We start from the raw sequence: 21010 nt of genomic DNA on the forward strand, positions 1-21010 counted from the left end.
TAACCATAGGAGGAACAGGGGAGGCAAAATGTAAGCCCAAATTCATGTACAGCACACCAAACACTAAACCATTGTTTAGGTCCATTATGTTGTAAATCACTAAGTTCGTTGGCCCACACTAAGAAGGCAGGACACGGATGTAACCGAACAAATAAAAAATAACATCCTATCTTCTCACTCTCTATATAACACATACATCTATTATAAACACTGCAAGTCTCCAGTTTTCTCTCTTCCACAAGGAAACTGACCCTCTAAAACTTCCCCTGGTACTTCCTAATACTCAGGGAAATGGAGACACCCTTCTTTGTCTAATAGACAAAGAATAGTTACATGCTATTGTTCTACATTCTGATCCAAAGAAACATTCAGTGCTTAGTTACAAGTTTACTCATGTGTGTAAATTGTTTATATAAGCAATTGCTTACATTTACCTCAATTGTTGAACAAAACAAAACAAAACAAAATGGGGAAAAGATTATAAACTCTTATAGCAGATTTAAGATTGAGAAGAGTCCAGATAAAGGTGCTGAAAATCTCAAATCAACCTCTTTCCATTTAATACTTAGCACAATCTAAGACAGGCACAGGTAGACCAGGTCTGCAGGATCTAATTGCGTTTGCACTAGAATTGCAAGCTCTACCATCCAAACCCAGGTGCCAAATAGTAGCAGCAGGAGGAGTCAGATGGTAAGCAGTAGCTCATATGCTAGATATAATTACTTACTACATAGGTAAGTACTAGGATAACCTGTACAAAAATAGCCTAATTTCTAATAACCGAATTTAGAAAGTGGGGAAGCCTTTTTGTTGTTGCCAGCGGAAGTCTGAAACCCTATTATACACAATAAACTGTAGCAAATCTACAGTCATTTTAGAAGTAAAAGTAGCCCTGGGGTTTCACAGTTACTCTGCAAGGCAATTGTTTGCAAACTTTTTCTCTTGAGACATTTGCTTGTCTACCATGAAACCTCTGCTCCTTAGAGGAACGTTCCAAGTAGGGATTGTGGGGGAGGGGGGATTCAGTTCACTTCACATGTATAGGCAAATCCTTCAGTTTCACACTTTCCAAACCGGATGAGAATTGAAATACAGTCATCTTTCAAAATTCATACTTAACTGAACTTTGCAAGTCAGTTCTCCAATCAATGTGTACAAAAGATACATTATATTAGGGGAAAGTGTTCATAAAAAAATAATATATTAGTGAGAACGACAACCAAAAGTGCATCATTAAATATGCTTGTAAAATATGCACATTAGTCAAACTGCATACAGAAGTGTGTCTATTAGCAGAAATTCCCACTAAAATACTGAAGAATTTTCATGGGGATTTTATTTTTTCAGTTCACAAATTGCTGCAGAAATATAGAGAACTGAATTTAAGAATGGAAAAATGAGAAACAGAAAGAACTGAAATTAGCAGATCCTTCTATTTAATTCCAGGGCATTTTGTGGAAATGTCATTCAGTTCATGTGGGGCACTCATTGGATCCTATTGTTTTCCCCACTTTAACAAAACCTAGAATACATCCACCCACCCTGTAACTGGGAACATTCCTGGTATTAGTGGGCAAGCTGTTTTTTGGAGAAGTTTGCCTGCCCTTACTGAATGTTTCATTGAAGAATCTTAAATAAGCTTCCATGGAAGCCTAGAATTACGGTACCAAGTTCATGCTTTGAAAACCATTGCTTTTTGACATACACCCCCCCCCCCATATTACAAAAGGGCTTTCACAAGCCAGAGAATGAAGACCAAAATCGTCTCAGAAATTCCTTGGAGAATTACTGTGGCTATAAAGTGCCTTAAATTGCTCCAAACAGCACTTTTTTTAAATGCTGGTGTGACTGGAGTAGACTTGCTTAAAAAATATTAAGCTTTGTGATGTTGCATTTGGTCATATTGGCTTTGGCAGAATATATAAAACCACTTGGAGCTACTGGCTAAGGACCAAGGGGAGATGATCTGCTATAAATTCCATGGCCTGTCCACTCCGTAGCTTTCCGAAACAACAAGAAAGGAGAGGATCTCACTAATAAATCTCTGCATGTAGATTGTCTCTGAACGTTGATGGACAAGAAAGGGCTGAGAAAAGAATAGTTAGAGGAAAGCCGGAAAGGGTGCAACTTGGCCTCTGATACCTTCCTTGTAAACTGCTACGCTGCTCCGTTCGACTCTTTAGGCTGGAGACAATAAAAGGCCAGAGCAAAAGTTCAAGCACTAGAGATTCCAAGAAGCATGGAGCTTTCTCTTCCTCAAATGTTGTTTGTATCAAGTTCTCAAGAATAGAACTCTGGGAACTGCCAAGTCGTGGAACGCGTCTGTTTCTGCCATGCTCAGCACGATGCTTTGCTCAAGCCAGCAAGCCCAAGTAATGTTAAGCAGCTGAAAAGCTCTGGATGTGCAACTGCTCACATCATCTCGCCTCCAAAAGACAGTCTGGAAACTATTTGTCATCTCACATCTGTCTAAAGCATGCTGTTATTCCAGAGTAATCCTGCGTTTCTTTGCTATCAAGGTGCTCCTTAGCGCTTATCACCAGGTCACCATAAAACTAAATCATCTTTGCAATTGATTTGGAGAAGGAGATGGAGAAAAAGCATTTCCCCCTGTACTGATGATTATGGCAGGCAACAATTCACTTCAAGCATAATACGTGCCTTATTAAAGCCACAGTCCTGAAATTATTTCCTCTCAAGTAGTTTCACTCTAATAAAGCTTAGGTAAATGCTCTCCAGTGAGGAGTCTCAAAGCAAAATCAACATGCCTTTTCATTTTTGCAAAACTGGCCCTCAAAGATGGGTTGGAAAAGGCAGGTTGCAGGAGTCCTGTGGGCAAATTGCCAGGTTATCAGTGAGAGGGTGTTGTGGACAGTATGATTTCATTTCCTGGTTAGAAGCTGAAATTGCTAGATTCATCATGCACAAAGACAATGTTCTGCTGTGCAATTGCCTCTTTTATATCACTTTAGCCTTCTTAAAACTTTCAGCTCCCAACACTTCTGTGTCTGCAACTTTTCTTTCCTGCCTCTCTTATCCTTGAAATGCAAATCCTGGCAGCAAAATTATTTTACTCCCAAAAGAAAGTATGCTAAGGGACAGGATGAATCAGTACTGAACCTACTCTATAATTATACAGATGCAGGTTGCACCATCACTCATAATTCAAAGTTGTAATTTGCCTTCTCCGGCCAAAGCCGCAGCACAATGTGGGCTGCTCATTAATGCAAAACTGAGGGAAAGAATCCATCCCCTTTCACACATTGTGCTTATGATATTCATTACTGTTTGCAGAAGAGCACTGTTGAGTCATAAAAAGCCGAGTCATAGCCATTCTGTATAAAATCAACACGAGGAGGAGATTCATGCTCACTAGCCCTGGCCCTGCCTTTCATACGTTCCCTGGCCTTGCGTATGTACTATGCGCACACATGCTGAACACTTTATGTTCTGAATACGGAATCTGTATCCTGCTGTGGGACACACTTTGAGGCTCAGGGATGGGGTCATGAAGTGCAATCCTGCTTCCCCTTCCGTGTAATGTTTGTATCCAGAGCGGCAGTGTGAAAAGGGCATATAACATTCTGTTAGCGTGTGGAGCAGTTTTCAGCTTAGTCATGCAATGGAGAAAAATCACAGGTCACAGTCCAACACAGAGATAAATGCACTTAAACCACTGGTTTTAGTAGCCTGAGCATGCCTAACTCTGTGCTAGATTGTGGCCACTGAGTATTATGGCAACATATGAACACTTTGGACTAGTAGGCAGTAAAAAGAGAGAAACTTGGCAACTTTATGTTTTCAGTCAGAAAATAAAATGGGCTGAAACACATAAAAATGCAACATAAAACAAATAAGCACCTCAGGGATTCCCCCCCCCCCCCCGTTTGTCTCCTGGTTTTACCTACATCTGCAAGCCCAAGCATAAATAATGCAGTCTCCCAAAGATACTAACTTTTAGATATAAATTATATGAAGCTGCCTTGTACTGAGACAGGCCATCTGTCACAGGACTGCCTAATCTGATTGGCAGTGACTATTCAAGGCCTCAGTCACAAATCTCTTCCACCCTAGCTGACATTATTTAACCGAAAGTGACAGGGGTTAGGCCTGGCAACCTCTACCAGTGCATGCCTCTCTCTCTCTTGTAGTCAACTAACAAGACATCCCATTCTGTTTTCACTAAAGTGGACAGCAGTTTTGTGGCAAGAACTCCCTGAGAAATTCTGCTGGTCTTATCAACAAACTTTCCACACCCCTCTGAATTTCACAGATGTTTTGCCTGAGAAGAAACCCAACAAAACCTCTTAGAATTTTACCATAAATAAAATCTTGAAGCACCACCAATTCATTTCTTACAGTGTTGAATGCTGCTAATATGGTTCACCTTGGGTTGGTGAAGAAGAGCCCTCTCTGGGTCCTTTTTAAAGCATTCAGGTGAAGCAATACCTATTGTTTAGTATATGCACATAAAAATCTGGGGCAAAATAGCAACACATGCCTCCTGCCAAGTCAAGGTATAGCAAACCTAAGGGTGTTCAAGTGGTTTTGGCACCCGAGGCAGAAAAATCCCACAAGCACCTTTCTTGGGGAATAAAAATGCAACAGGAATAAATTTTGCTAATTCATAGAACCTATAAAATCAGGTGCTTGAGGTAACCAATTCACTCCGCCTAGTAATAGGGCTAGCCCTGCTAAAAGCTCTGCAGCAATAATCAAACAAACAATATTTTGACAAAATTCTTTTGTCTCCTTCAACAGACCAGAAACTTCTGCTGTGAAAGTTCCTTACTTCCTTCAGCTACACTCTCGGTGAAGAGTCTTGCTCCTTGCAAAGTTTTTTTTTTGGGGGGGTGGGGGAATACCACCACAAATTTTCTGGGAAACGACGTCAAATTTCTTTCTATCACATTGCACCAGAAATCAGTGACCAGCTGGTATTATCTAAAGGCAATACTATTTTTATTTTTTTGCTAAAAAACAAGGGTGTGTAATATGCTTTCTGTTACTGGCTTTTCCCTTTAGACCAGAAAATATTTCCTTTACTTTTAAACACAGGAGGGAAAACCACTGGTACGGCCAGTTTGAGCTTTTGTGCTGAGACTGATGTACTTTCTAACCAATATATATAGTCTGTAATTTCAATATAAAACAAATCTGGCCAGGGATGTAAACCACATCATTTAGAGTTACAGGCCCTTTGAGCTGACTAGTGGTATTTCCCACACCCTGTATTTTTTGGGCAACTCATCCATACCCTTTAAAAATTAAAGTAGAAGAAAAAGAACAGAGAAGGCAACTTACTGGTGGGCCACGGGGACCGATGATGGATATGCCGGCTTCTCCTGGGGCTCCCTGCAAGGGATGGGAGGAGGAGGAGAGGGAGAACATGGACGTGAAAATCAAAACCAAAACAAGACTGGGAAATGGCTTAGAGTTGGCTGTTGAAGAAAAAGAAGGAAGGGAAGTATTTGAGAGTGGGGGGAAAATACACGAATGTAAGTGACAAAGCCAAAGCGAATATTTAAAGTTAAAGATTCAAATGAACAACAACTGAGGGCTGAAAGGAAAGCATGGCCAAGGAAATAACGAGGAGGAAAAAGGAAAGTTTACAAAAGAGATTAAAAGGAACAATACATCTGCACACTCTTGAGAAAAAATATGATCAAAAGCAGGTTTCTTCCAGTTAAAACAGCAGGTCCCTTGGCCTTTTCCAAAGAAGACGGGGAGCCATTTTGAACCTATTCTGAAATCAGATCAAAGCATCATTCGCGGCTCCTTGAGGATGGAAAGTGTAATCTCACTTTGTAGAGATTCTGACCCTACTCTCTTGTGCCAGAGTTGTCTCACTTCTAGTTATCATTATCTTTATCCCCACGACGGGGTGAGCTCCCGTTGCTCAGTCCCTGCTCCTGCCAACCTAGCAGTTTGAAAGCACGTCAAAGTGCAAGTAGATAAATAGGTACCGCTCCGGCGGGAAGGTAAACGACGTTTCCGTGCGCTGCTCTGGTTCGCCAGAAGCGGCTTAGTCATGCTGGCCACATGACCCAGAAGCTGTACGCGGGCTCCCTCGGCCAATAAAGCAAGATGAGCGCCGCAACCCCAGAGTCAGTCACGACTGGACCTAATGGTCAGGGGTCCCTTTACCTTTTACACTTCTATGTACACCTAACTTGGCTAGAGAACTGCACCACAAAATTTGGAGAAGTGTTAATTTTGAAGGATGGATGCGTTTAGGTTCTCAAGTTGTTTCAGGAAGTGTGAATTAAGTAGGCTTGCCTTCAAATGCAAACTGAAACAAATTTCCACCCTTCATCCCTAGTGGCCACTAACTGCTATTTTCCAACATTTTGGGTAGAGGAGGTGCTACTTATGTTTACCTTCCTTAACTATTTGAGGTTGCCATGGGTTTTTCAGGGGTTATTTCTTGCTTCAACTTTTTTTTAAAAAAAACCTTGCACTGCACACAATGGGACAAGGCTCTCTCCCCAGCTTCATACCATCCACACACTTCCTGGAACACCATGGGAGCATCATGCCACTGTGTGGAGCACCAACCTTATTTGTGAAGTTAGAGCTACCCCCACAAAAATCCCTTTAGCCACCTTGTAAGGTCAAGACAGGTAAGCAGTAGCCCCACCTCAAAATGTTGAGAGAATTTCTTTCTCATCCCATATTCTTTCAGAATGGCTTCAAATTGTCTTTATTCCTCTCAGTGAAGGTCAAAAAGAAGCTGGTTGGGTTTTTTGTTTTTGGCAAAGTTCTACGAAGCGCTGTTCTAAATATTTGGAATATGATTCACAACTGTCTATGTCACTGGGGATGGAAAATCAGTTTGGCTTTTGTGTAAGTGGGAGACCTAGATAGTAACTAAATTTCTGGAGACAAGGATGCTGTTGAAGATTCCACAGCACTGATGGTGCTATGAATCTGGGATTGATTGTACGCTTATTCCAGTGCCCCTGGAATGTCTGCTTAGTTTACAAATGTACAATTAGTAAATGAATAGATAACCATTACAAAAGCACTATAAATCTCCAGTTCTCTCCCCTCTAAACCTCACTGTCCTTAACACCTTAAAGGCTCAGGGGAATGTGAATTGTTGCATTTTTGCTGCTTATTAATAACAGGGAATGAACAAATGATGGGGGTTTTGAAGTGACTGTAGTGCAAAGAACCTATGTACCCATGAGTAAAGGGTCTCTGCAATCACATAGGATGGACAGGATGTGCAGCCCATATAGAGTTCCCACATCTTAATTTGGCAAATTATGGACAGCCAGCCATTCACTGCACTAGTGGACAAGAGGAATAGGACATAAGAAGAGCTGAATACTTAGACAGATAAAAAGGGACAAGTGTCACACCAGCAGCTTGGAGTGGTGGGTTCCCTCTAATAATAAGCTCAGGGGATGGAGTGCCAAGAGGATTATAGCCAAAACAGGACTTCTGAGAAACAAGAGAGCGTGCTTGGATGAATCCTGAGGTATGCAAAAGTATAAAACATTTTTAAAAGCTCTATGGGGACAAAAACAACGGCCCAATGGGGACAGAGCATGCTCAGTGGCATCCAGGAGTCACAGAATGTTGAGTCCAGTTGGAAAAGGAAAATGGAAGGTGGGTGGGGAGGAGAGGAGAGGAGAGGACAAAGAACTGGCCTGCTTGAGTCCCTGACAACTTCCAATATGCTAGAGGAGGGCGGGAGTGCTGGAAAAAACCCTAAGCAGCATTACTTCTGTTAGCAGGTGAGGGTACACCACAGCATTATGCTTCAGGTTCCACTTGTTTTACCTAAACATGCCCAAATATTTAATGTCAAACCTGATGAAGGTTTTTATACTAATTGTCTTGGATGACCTAAAGGAAACCAAGGCCTATGTCTGCAAGCCGCTTTGCTCTTCTGCTCCAGAATATATCATGCAATATCTTTTCTTCTTCATGTCAGGCTGACAGGATTTCTAAACAGTCAACTTTTTTGTGGTACTTCCTTGGGAAGGACAGAGAATCTGCAGCAAAAATCCTCCCCCCCCCCTTTTTTTCTTTCTTCTGAGGTGCTGCAACATCTGAAATGATAGTGCTGCTGACTGGCACACACACAACATACATTTGGCGTTTGAAAAAGCCCTAGTTCTGTCCGGGGCAAAGCGAATAAAAATATGATATTTCCACTGCAATCTGTTCTGGGCTACCACTTACCTCTGCCCAAACATAAAAAGAACTGATGTAATGCTTTTCTGGATAGGAGCAAACGAAAACAGTACCACAGATTAAAGTAAACGTTTGAGGGTCCCCTCGCACCTGCTTTCCTCAATTATTTTTTATGAGGCTTTCCCTTTAGATAATAGAAGGCTGCAATCAGGAAATGGTGGACCTGGCCCAACACAACGCATCTGGCCGCTAGGACACAGCTGGTGCAGTTAACCACATTTCCACGTGTATCTTTCCTGAACGCACCAATCACAGCTGTCAGCAACAAAACAGAAAATGGTTCCAGAAAATACCAGAAAGATCCAGCTGCAAATGTTGAGCTTGCCTAGCCAGCCTTCACAATGTTAGTATAAATTATAGTAAACAATTTTTCCCCCTGCTGTCTTGGAACATGTGTGGGCTCTTTCCACAGAGTGCCAGGGGGAAAAACCCGCCCTGCTATTTTTTATTTGCATATATTAATTTCTGTAAAGTTTGTACTTCTAAACCGGGCCTTTTGGCTCACATAGAGGATGGGATTTCGTCCTTTCTTCTAGTCCAGGAAGTGCAGGGCTGGAAGTTAGAGAGGGATAACTTGGACTAATTTCCAACCAACCACATGGCAAACTTGTTGTCAGGGCAAAATACCTTGGTTAAGGAGGTGTTTCCAGGGGACATAGGGTTTTTTTTAGGACACAGTAATGAAGTGATGAGCTGGAAAGAGCTGACTCACCTTCTCTCCAGGTTGCCCCTTTAGTCCCTGGGCCACCATTTACACCAGTCGCAGCCACATGCAAGAGGGTGAAGGAAGAGAGAAAGAGAGACACAAACACAGGAGTCAGTGTTAAGGCACACTAAGCCCCCAAACAACATAGATGCACACACAGAAGCACACACACAAAAATCCCCATGTGACAAACATTGAAACATGCTTTGTTTAATGCTCACGCACAAGCACAGTGGATGGCAACCTTTGCTTCAGACTCCCTCCCATTTAAAGCACTTTTAAGAACCCCCGTCTCTGGATAGGGGAGTGCATCATATGGTGAAAAACTGTTCCTGAAACGTACCATAAGGGTTCGCATCAAATAATGTATATATTTCTCTTTTTTAAAATCTACATACGTAGAAAACTAGTATGCCTGGGAGATGTGCTCCAGCTTGGGCTTATCAATAAGATGCTACTTTTTATGCTTAGGAATTTTATATGTGTGGGACAGAGGGCACATTCAGTCAGGCAATTGCTCATCTGCAGTCTGAAGTGGTACGGAACAGGGATTGTTTTGCATCATGATTAACTCTTTGTCCAAAGACCCTAAAGAAGCCTAGGAAGGTGGCAGGAGCTGCTGCAGCTGAAGCTAGGAACCCAGCTTAAGTTCAAGAATGGCAAAACAAATGGTATGCGTTAGCAGTAAGCTCATAGAGTTAGCTAGGCTGGGCTAGATTTAAGCTCAAAAGTCAGCAATGGGGAAGGAGCAAGAGATTTGGCAAGGTTCCTTAGACCCACCACAATCAAGAAAGATTTACTGTTTGGAAGATCAGTTCTGATGGCCTCACTTAATGCAAGTTCACCCCACCCCAGCCAATGCCACAATAACCAGAATAAAAGCATCCATTTGGCAAGCTAATTTGTTGTTACCACCCAACAGACCACTGAAGCATGAGCATTTCACCAATTATAAACAAAATATTAACCTGAATACTAGAGCTGAACTGCAGACTACCCTTCAGTTGATGGTATGTTAAAAAGAACCTGAATGCCAACACCATCCTCAACAGATTTTCCTTGATATTCCCAAGGATATATGTATTTGTTTTGCAGACTTAGAAGTCAACTCATAGCCAAAAGCTGCTGAAGTGGTGTACAATAAGATAAAATAAAATAAAATCCAGAAGACACAGACTTCATAAACTGAAAACAAGAAAACCACTTCTACAATGGTATACTTAACATTCCATAAAAGACACTGCAGCCTTCATGGATTTATCCTCTTGTCAATTTGCTCTTTTACTTAACACATTTCCCCTAACATTCTATTTAAATTCACTGTCCCCCAATTTAAACTTGTTGTTTCTTGCATTTCTTGTGAAGAATGTGGAAATTCTCACTTGGTTTGACATCTTCTTTCTAATAACGACTTTCAGATATTTGAAATTTGTCAATGCATCTCTCTAGTGGAGGCTAAACATGCACAGGTCTCTCAGTCTGTCTTCATATGACTTGATCTTCTAGACCTTTTGTAATTCATGAGCTATTCTGTAAATTTTCTCCCATTTCTCAAGACTTATAAAAACAACAACTGATACCCAGAACTAAACAATACTTCCAATATTGTGCAGCTTTAGCCACCATGAAATATAGCTGCATGCAAGATTATATGACCAACACCCACTAGAAATTTTCACCTATCAACACTCTTTCCAGAAGTGTTGTGCTGTGTTTCCTCAAAAATACAATCAAGTCTTGTATGACTACTTGGATGTCAGATGTCCCATCATTTGGGGCAACATCACAGGTGATAGAGTGAAGTTTGTGATCATTCTGTTTATGTTTGCTAATTAACTTGCTGATTTGAGAAGCTCCTGGTCTTGGTGGCCTTTGTAGAGTACATTTTCAAATGCTCTGGTCTTTATCATTTGGTTATTTACTTGAAATGTTCATGTTTTGACTTCTAATTGGCGTGCATTTGGTGTATTACAACATAGATCATTTGGAATCAACCTATGAGGCAGACCATAGGCAGAAGCTTGAGTGTATCTTGACTGAACCAGGAATGAGGGTGCCAATTGTTGCATTTATTTTATGCCTTTTTTTGTACATTGGAAAAAGTTTCATTGTTTTTCTCCTTAACTAGGGGGAAGCTCATTCTGTCAATATTTGAGATTCAAGTTTGAGGTATGTCAAACAAAAACATTTTCTCATAACTACAACACACCCATGGAATAATGCCTTTGGGATTATTACTGGTAGTTTTTATGCATGTTACTGGAAATGCACACAGACTGACATGCACTTGTATGCATTATAGAGGACAACACTTCTTTGGTCAGTGAGTGTCGGAATATATTCTTGCAGTGTTGTTTCTTAACTACAGGAAAGCAGCAGAGTGTACTCCCCCAATCTTTAAATTACAGGTTTCAGACACTTCTTTGGGAGGTGATGTGACAAGAGAACATTTAGCAGTGGTTAGCATTAAATTGAAACACATTCCACCTTTATGGTGTTGACATTGCTATGTGGTCCCAAGCGAACAATGCTCATCCTTAGGCCAAAAATGTATAACTGTTTAATCTTTGCAGTTATTTACACCCTTTTCCAACTCTGGGAAAGCTGTAAGAAAGTAATCTGTTTTAGAAGCAATCCTTCCCTGCCACACACACCCATTACTCCTGTTTCAGCTGAAAACCTGGTGCTATAGGGCCTATAGTACAGGCAATCCTCCAAACAGATCAGTTTCTTTTTCACATCCCACCATTAATGTATGCTCAGTGAGTTTCCATGTAATTTCTCTTCCTCAATTAATTAAAGATCCCTGCAGTTTTATGCAACAGAAGCATCTAGTCATCGAGATTTCCTCTGCCTCTTGCTACGAAGCTCTCAGCAATCAAATCAGTTATTTATTTTTTTAATAGTAGCTGCTTCATGCTTTGCCTTTTGCACAGCCAAACTAGAAATGGAACCAGAGTCATTATTACCCTGAGATAATGAATATATCACGCCTCCCCCACAAAGGGGCCATGGATAGCAAAGGGTTTAGAAGCAGGTGTGTCAGGTAATTGCAAGAGGTTTAAGACTCACCGGTAGTCCACGGATCCCCATGGCGCCTTTGTCTCCCTAACAATTAATGCAAAATCAGAGGGCAGTTGGAAACTGGCCATATGTGGTGCTATAAAGTGACACAAATGAGCTTTTACTTGGTGTTTCAAGCAGCTGCATTGGTTAATTTAAAATTTATGTAATCGGTTTAGATGTTTGTGTGTTAGGTTGAAAATACAGAAGTTTGCGTAATTTATGGAATCTGAAGTTAAAACTATGTGGTTGGAGCATCTTCAATGCAACGGTATAAATCTGCTTGCATGGTCTTGTGTGCGTATAGGTGTATGTGTAAATATTTTTTAAATATGTCTATAAGTACGTAAGTATAGCTGTGCAGAAAACTGATAAAGAAACATACATGGTGTCATTATATAGAAACATTTTATAGTTTCACAAATTTGCAATATTGCATAACACATCGAAGTTGTTGGGAACATAAGAACAAAACATAAGAAGAGCCTGCTGGATCAGGCCAAAGCCCCAACTAGTCCAGCATCCTGTTATCACAGTGGCTAACTAGATGCCTATGGGAAACCAAGGAAAGAAGAAAACAAGCCCTCTCGTAGTCTAATGACATATTCTGTTTATCAGTATATTTCCTAGTCCGTTAGTATAATAAGTGGTAGCCCACTGGTTCTTAAATTGTGTTTTATTTTGGATCCCTTGCTTGTTTGTTGTGAATCATTATTATGTCACCATGTGGGGAAGGTATTTGAAAGGCTTATGATTATTAATCACCTGCTGTTCTTTTCTTCCATTGCTATTTGTGTGATGGAGAATCACACATTAGCATTAAAAAAAAAAAACTTGCACTGTCAAAGAAACAAGCAGCTTCTCTGTGGCTTGCCTCTTCAGCCTGAGGTAAAACTACTAACAGGAATCTATAGCTCTTTAGCATTTTCCTTTTTTATTAGCAGTGTGGCATCAACATGCCCCTGAAAAATGCACCAGAAGCCCTTGAATCACAGCTAAAGAACCCTTGTATCAGTTAATTTGAGAAAATCAGTTCTACACCTTTTCAAAATGTTGTTCAAGATATTATTAAGGCAAAGGATGATTTAGGGGAGTATGACCAGTTTGGTCACACTGGGTGTGGAGCCTCAGGGATGCCACAACTATGATTTACAATGGAGCGCAAGAAGGGAAGGGGTGCCAAATTTTGGTGTCACACAGGGTGCTGCTGAAATTTGAGACCCCAAGGTCTGCCACTGACTAAGGGGCATAGAAATTACTTGCTTTAAAGGTGCATGTTGTAAGCTGGAAAAAAGTTGAACTTTCAGATCTTCCTGGCTGCAGTCCTAGCTATGGCTACTAAGAAATCACTGGGGCTTACTCCCAACTAAGAAGGGGCAGGATTGCAACCTCATAGTGGATGCATGTCTACTTAGAATTAAGTCCCACTAAGTTCATTTGAAATTACTCCTAGGTAAGGATGTATACGAGAGTCACGACGTATATTCTAGCATTTATGAGTCTTATGTCTGGTAATGGACTCTCTATTTTGAACAATGTGCATTGCATCATGCCCTGCCCTCTCTGTGCAAAAACATTCATATATATCTTTGCAACCCTAAAGGCTAGCAACATGCTTTTAGACAATGAAATAAAGCTGATCTTATCAAGAAGTTGAATTCTGAACCTAATACTGTCTTCCAGATTCCTGTTGAATCACACCACACACACATCCCTGCCTATGATGTTCAGAATAAATTACTGATGCTTAAGAGAGCAGGATGCCTATCATGTAATGCCAAGAAACACACTCACTCATGAGTAATGTTTATACCCCTCACAGTGCATTGGCACAACCTTCATAGCTTAATAAGTCAGCATGCTTTGCCTGGCTGCCTGCCTACCATGTGTTTCTAAGGTTTTCATCACCAAAGCAGCCAACACACTATACAACCGCATGAAAAACAAGGGCCTATCTTGATGTTCTCCCCTAAGATTCCACAAAGTTTGTTCCACAAAGGTCCCTTATTTTTATTTCTTTGCATTTGAAAGTCACACTTGAGGGATATTTTATCCAAAGGTGTCCTGTCTAAGATCTGAACTACCTTCAAGTCTGACCCTTGTATGGTCTTTCTAGAGAAGAACTTCCCAAACTGATTTCTGAAACTGAACACATTTTACTCCCGAATTTCAGAAAATTAATCCTAAAGCTCCCTAATTATCAAAGCTGAACCTTTTGGACAGGTAGATCCCATAGCACATGGGTTAATTCAAATTGAAATCAAGAAATAAAAAGTAGGAAAGCTTCTTACTTGACATTTTGAATTGAGGTATAGATACCTGAGTACAAGGCATGCACACACTACTAATTTGTACGTGCCTTGATAAACAGCTCAGTTTTCCCAGATGTTTTTCCATTATCATGTCCATGTATATAACAAGGTTTTTGTTTTTTAATGTACGAAGGCATGCTTTGCAATTGATGGATGCCCAGTCATATATCTTGAGCTCAGATATTTATACACACTGACAAAACAGCAAGCAAGAACAGAACTAAATGTTATGCTTTTCAGACTGAGCTGCCAACAAAAATGATACACCGGCTTCAAGTTCTCCCACTCGTCCCTGTTATGTTTAGGCATATTGAACAGAATCAAGACATCATCATGTTATACATTTCCCCAGCCCTTGACTGTGGTGTAGGCTGTGTTGTTGGCAGGCCAGGGTAGATGACTATCATGGGTGTCTTTGTACATTAATAATAATAATAATTTTATTATATATACCCCACCCATCTGGCTGGGTTTCCTCAGTCACTCTGGGAAGCTTACAGCACATAGAAAAACATAATAAAACGTCAAACATTAAAAACTTCCTGATACAGGGCTACTTTCAGATGTCCTCTAAAATTTGTATAGTTCTTTTACTCCTTGACATCTGATGGGATGGTGTTTCTAAAACTTTTGGGGAGAAAACTCAACAAGAGACTATGGTTTTTGGCACCAACCCCATGTTGGAGCTAAAACTGACTTCTGCCCTGAGAAACGTCCCTTTAATAAAAAAGAGAACTGATTTCCAATATCATATTCCCATAACAGTGGTACATTTATTGTGGTTATAATTGTTCATATAGATAGGCTCTTTCGCTTTCCCCTGAGTGAACTAGCTTCTGAAGTCAGTAACTTATCATTAGATTAGATTAGAGGGGGAAATGTCAGTCCTCCAGTATGAAGTCCCTCTGGCATATTTTTTGTGACCCATCATGTCCACAGACTATCACTAATACCTGATTTCCATGTGGATTAGCATTGGGTATGTGTTTACAAATCCCATAAAAAGTGACCGGCACCATGCTGGTTTTGTTTTTAATCTCTGATAATAAGACTATTCATATAAACAAGCTTAGAGGGGAAAGAAGAATGCAAGCTGTCAACAAGGTGGGAAAAGAATATTTACATCTTTTGCTGTTTGAGAGGAACTACAAATAGGAATGGGGGATGTGTCCATTAAGAAGAGATTTAATGAACTAACCATGTTCCTACCTAGCAAACGTAGAAGGATAATGGAATGGATTCTGATAATAGATCCTATCCCAGCCGGGCAAATGCAAAAACACCCAAGGTAAGATAGGTACACCTTCCATTCCAGCAGTGACAGCTAGTTACGGAGGGGCAGAAAGTGGTCAAGTGACCGCCACTGCTGGTTGTGAGAGAGGGGTGCCTGTGATCCATGACCTGGTGAAAGCAGCCAAAACAATAGTGCCTCACATGTAGCACTGTGCAGCTGTTTTGGTGACTGGCTAGTTCACCATACCCATGTGGATATTACAGACTAATTACACAATTGGCACAGAACTACCAGCACATGCCTTCATGAGTATCTCTTGCCCAGGCTACTCCCAATAGATATTGGTTGGTAAGCCCCAGATGTTCCCCTCCCATTTGATAGTTGCTTAGTGGTATTATTTTCCATACCCCCTTATCAGCCACTACTATTTCCAGGAAGTGAAATCAATGGTGGCAATGAAGCTTATATCAACCAGATCAAGAGATCTTAGGTACCAGAAGTGGGGAAGCTCCTCCAAGTTTCTAAAATCAGGGTCACAATCAACATGCTTCCAATCACAGCACTAGACTACATTGACCAGGGGTAGCCAGCCAGCTGTCCTTGGATTACAATCCCCATCAGCCCCAGCCAACAGCGCCAATGGTCAGAGGTGGTGGAAACTGCAGTTCAGCAACATATGAAGGGCACTGTGTTGGTTACCCCTGACATAGACAATGGGATGTCCAATATGAGGCAACTTTTATATTCTTAACTGTGCTATAAATGTGACTAGCAGCTTCCCAAAATGCCAGTGTCTGAATGTGGGCTGGAAGGATGTGTCTTCTCTGTCATTACATTTTCCTGATGCTTGGTTTGTGCTAAACCCAAGCCATAAAATGCATGGTTTTTTGCTCAAGGAATGTTGTGCCACAAATTCCTGAAGGAAATCAACCCACAACACTAAAAAAATCTAATGAACTGGTGCTTCCATTGCACATGGGCCAAACAGGTCAGCTCTCTATTTCTGCATCATTAAGAACACATTCCTCACACAATGGTATTTGTTCAACTGAACCTGCAAATCCTTTCCACGGTTAAATAATATAGGACAGATTTACATCTCTGCCTACTCACAAGTCAATGCTGGGTATGCCAAGAATCTGAAAACTCCTGAGAGCTTTATTATATGACTTGTAAGTAGACCAAGATATAGATCCTTTGTATGTTTCTGCAGGAGTGGCTTGCAGAAGCAACTCCAAGAATGAAAACTGCAATGTGGGAAGGAAATAGCCTAAAGTGCTATGAACTCATCTGAAATCAAAAGAACTTCTTAAAGGAAATGTGTGCTCTCCATTACAAGAAAGACTTGGGAAATTCTATACCTAGAACCTTTGTCCTGACATTGAGTCAGTCTGCACGTCCCACTGAAATCCAGTTCTCTTTACAGCAGTAGAGGTGAACATGGCACCCTTCAGATGTTACTGGACTGACCAGTAGCCATGCTGGCTGAGGATGAATCTGATGTGAGTTCAAAACCATCTAAAGTGTACTATATCGTCTACACCTATTATCTGACAATATGTTCTTTTGCAATGGGTAGCCAGCTATCTCCTCCCCAGCATTCACAGACTTTAGGCAGCTAGCAAGAAAGGAAGAAGAGAGGAGGAGAAACACAAAAAGGGGAAAAAATATTTACCGGAAGCCCAGGTCTTCCTGAAGGACCCTGAAAAGAAACACAGCAAAGGACAAGTTGGCACAAGGAGCATGGGCTATTGGATTAGTACAGAGAAACAATAAAGACATAAGCTAACTGAATCTTGGATGTGAAGAATACCACTCCAGTGGCGGTAGAGCACATTATTTGTGCAGATAAGGTGCCCTATGTTTAATTTGTGGCATCTCCAGTTAAGTGATCATAGACAGGGAAGCCAGGAGTTTCCAGACACTCTGGCAAGCTATTGGAAGTCAGAGTAGACAAGACTGGGCCAGATACAACTGACTTGGTGCAGTTAGCCTTGTGTATCCTAGACAAAGATGTGGGGCTCACTAAAGAAGGATATGTAGCTTGTTGAGTACAATTGTGAACCACACCCGCTGCTACTATTCACTCCCACTGCTGTGCAGTCAGCAGGTACATTTCTGCACTGGGATTAACTGGCATTACTAGTCCACGTAGATTCATTCTAGCATAGGAGAGTATGTGCAGCAAACAAGCACAGAACAAGCACACCCTACGTGAGTGAGAAGGAGAGTCCTTGGATAAACGACAGCTATTTGCTCAAATATGGTGCAGTCTTTCAAAAGAGCCAGTTGTTCAAATATGTTGTCGGCGTGACTCCTCTTCAGGCGTGACCGATTCAAAGGAAAGTTACAATAAAAGAAGGAGCTAAAGAGATCCTTTCTCTCTTCCCCCCACCCTGCGTCTAAGCACGCACACACATGATGGATGATGGCAGGAGGACTATATTGTATCAATACTATAGGTCGCTGCTGGAAACAATTTGCGTAAAAAACTGGAATGCAAAACTCTTAAGCACATCAACTGTCCAATTCTATTTACTAGCGCTGAGCCAAAATGCCCCACAACTTGACCACCCTGGCTGCAAGCTGCAAAGCTGGGGGGAGGGGATGTTTGGTGATTTATAAGGGACACAAACATATGAAAAATGCTTGCTCCATTTGCTACAATAGCTTCTAGACTCCCTGCTTCTGCCTGGCAGTTTCCTGTGTGCTTCCTACTCAGAAGATGCCAGCGTGAGAGCAGGGGAAAATATTCCTTGTTTATGCCCTCACTCTGAATTGGCTTTAGAATGATACCACATATAATCATAAACAAGTGGCAACAGCTGTGAAAATAGGTGAAGTGTGTGTGTGGTTTCATGAAAACTTCTGCCTGTCCCTCTCCAAAACCCCATGTCTGAGCCAGAAAAGGAATCAATAAAACATTTGGCTCAGCTCTAAATTTCTTCAGGCACATGTACTCCCTTTTGTTAAAGCAGATATTGTGTTTGGACCTGAATGTGGAAGACCAGGGTTCAAAATCCCTAGCAAGCCGGGAGACTACCTTTGGTTAAGTCACTCTCTGTCCCAGCAGAATAACCTACCTGAAAGGGTTGCCTACAAGATAAAAGGAGATAAGCCTTTGTATACTGTATCCAGGGGCGGACCTTGGTAATATGAAGCCCTGTGCGAGGCCAAAATTTGACACCCCTCCATCCCAAAACTGCCTTCCCAAAGCTGGGTAAGTGAGGTGCAGGGCTTTGGGAAGGCGGTGTGAGGCTCTGGCAGGGTCTTCCTGCCTCCTTCCCAAAGCTGGGCAAGCACTAACTAGGCTTTGGGAAGGAGACAGGAGGTCTCTAGGACCCTGCTAGAGCCCTCACACCTCCTTCCCAAAGCCCAGCACTTACTAGACTTTGAGAAGAAGGCGGGAAGGTGCCCCCTAGGCCCCTTTGCCAGGGTACCAGTCACGCTGCCCTAAACCCACCTCTGCTGTATCTTGAACAACTTAGAGGAAAGGCATGATACAATTGTGAAACACAAATAAATAATAAATACATGGTTACAGAATTACAGCCCAAAGCATCTCTCTAGCAAGCCAGGTCTGATAGCTTGATTCTTGGCTGGACGACACAACCATATGCCCATGGCGGAGACAGTCAAATAGCCTGTGCAACAAATGGGTGTCAGCTATGGTTTGAGCCTACACAACGCTGTTGTACAAGGCTACATGAATGAGGAAACCCTTCTGGGTTTTGTTCAACAAATCAGCATTGTTAAGAAAGTCCTCAGCCTCTCGGCTTTGGAATGCAGGTTCCAAACAGCTCTTGAAGATGTGAAGCAAAGAGGCCATATTTTGTCGAGTATGTTGTGTTTCTTCTGACTACGTGTCTGGGCATTAAAGTTAATGAGATGAGAGACTTCCAGCAAGTCTGAGATCCCGAAAAGTCTAGACACGGGAGGCCCATGGTCACAAATTTTGCATGGAGGTATGAGGAGGCATTGTAAATCAACACGAAGCAGAAAAACATCGAATGCAAGTAGTATATTATAAGTTATTTAAATTATTATTTTAAGTTATTTATATAAGACAGATACCACACACAATCACCAATCTGTTCACAAGGCAAGAAAATAAGCACCATGCGCCCACCAAATTGGTTTAAAGGCAGGAAAATCAATGGCCAGAAAATAATGCAGTCATGGCCAACTGTAGCAAATCAAATGCCATAATTCACAACATAAACATCACACTCTTTGCTTAGCAATGAACAGTGAGTTTGGGCTCATTGTTTTAAGCCCCTACCACATACAGCTAATAGGAATCACACAGCAGTCTAAATGACAAATATTCTAGAGTCTGTATACAGACCCCAGGTAAATGTAATGCATATTTTCCTTTTTTCCAAATTTCCTTTTGGTTGGTTTCACAAGGGGCCATAGCTCAGTGGATAGAGTGCACATGTTGCATACAAAATATCTTTATTCCAATCTGTAGCATCTTCAGTTAAAAAAAAGCTTAGGTAGCCGGACTGGGGACAACTGGTTGGTTAGAGTAGATAGCAACCAATGGCCTGACTCAGAAAGGAGTTCCCATGATCCTCCCTGCTTACATGTTCACAGACACGTAAGGAAGAGCAGGATCACATCCAGCAACATGCACCCTGGCCATGCTCCGTGCCAGCTGGACATCTGGCAGCAGTGTGAATGAAACAGATACATGGACAGATGTACACACGTTGGGCTAATGCATTTGTCATTGACTGCATTTTATGGCAGACTACTTCATGCTGGCACTATTGGGACCAAGCAGTTTTGCAGTACTTGGGGTCTGTAAAACTATAGTGTTTTCAGAAATTAGTTAGTTGCTGCATTTTCTTAAGGACACAAAGTGAGAGAGATGCAAGGAGATCAGCGGAGAGGACATAAGAGTTTTCTTATTTTCCCTGCACCCGTCTTAACTTTTTGCCCCGGATCTCCCAGATATTTTTTTATGTCATAAAATAAATGCTCTCTAAGTAAGCTTGCGAGAGCCTCGGAATGTTTCTAGTCTTCCCACAACAAAATATACAGGTACCAAAAATATGGAAGAGCAGGTGGCACAGGCAGTTGAATCTTTTGTGAATCAGAGCAGCAGCAGTTTATCAGTTAAGCCCTTTCTGTCCATTAAGAATTCCTGATGTTTCAGGAATGTTCCTCCCTCTCCCCCAGTGCCCAGTCACCTTACCACCAGATGCATTCTTCACAACACACACAGATGTAAGTTTTGGTACTTACAGGGGGGCCTGAAAGAAAAGAGAAAGAAAAAATAGTTATCATGGTGGAATGTGTTAATGCTATTGAACTCTGTTGATAGCATCTTTAATAACATCTTCCTCAACAGATCCATCATTTTTCAGTAGGATTATAAACTGGCAAGTGGATGGTTCATATCTCACCTTAGCCATAAACTTATCAGGATTCTGCAATACATGAATAACAACACTGACCCTTATTACAAAGCTGTAAGGA

The 21010-nt window shown here is 41.4% G+C and overlaps 1 protein-coding gene across 1 annotated transcript in view; it reads right to left on the reverse strand.

Moving 5' to 3' along the window:
- COL13A1 (collagen type XIII alpha 1 chain) overlaps positions 1-20781 on the reverse strand; it is a 94180-nt gene extending 73399 nt beyond the window's left edge. Inside the window, exons 1-5 of the mRNA XM_077930520.1 lie at positions 20777-20781; positions 17199-17225; positions 11987-12022; positions 8921-8947; positions 5305-5355 (exon numbers count right to left, since the gene is read on the reverse strand). Coding sequence (XP_077786646.1) covers positions 5305-5355; positions 8921-8947; positions 11987-12007 — 99 coding nt within the window. The 5' untranslated portion in view covers positions 12008-12022; positions 17199-17225; positions 20777-20781. The remainder of the gene's footprint in view (positions 1-5304; positions 5356-8920; positions 8948-11986; positions 12023-17198; positions 17226-20776) is intronic.
- Between the last annotated feature and the right edge of the window lie 229 nt (positions 20782-21010).

The sequence above is a fragment of the Podarcis muralis genome, chromosome 6 (assembly GCF_964188315.1).
Source record: "Podarcis muralis chromosome 6, rPodMur119.hap1.1, whole genome shotgun sequence".
NCBI lineage: Eukaryota > Metazoa > Chordata > Lepidosauria > Squamata > Lacertidae > Podarcis > Podarcis muralis.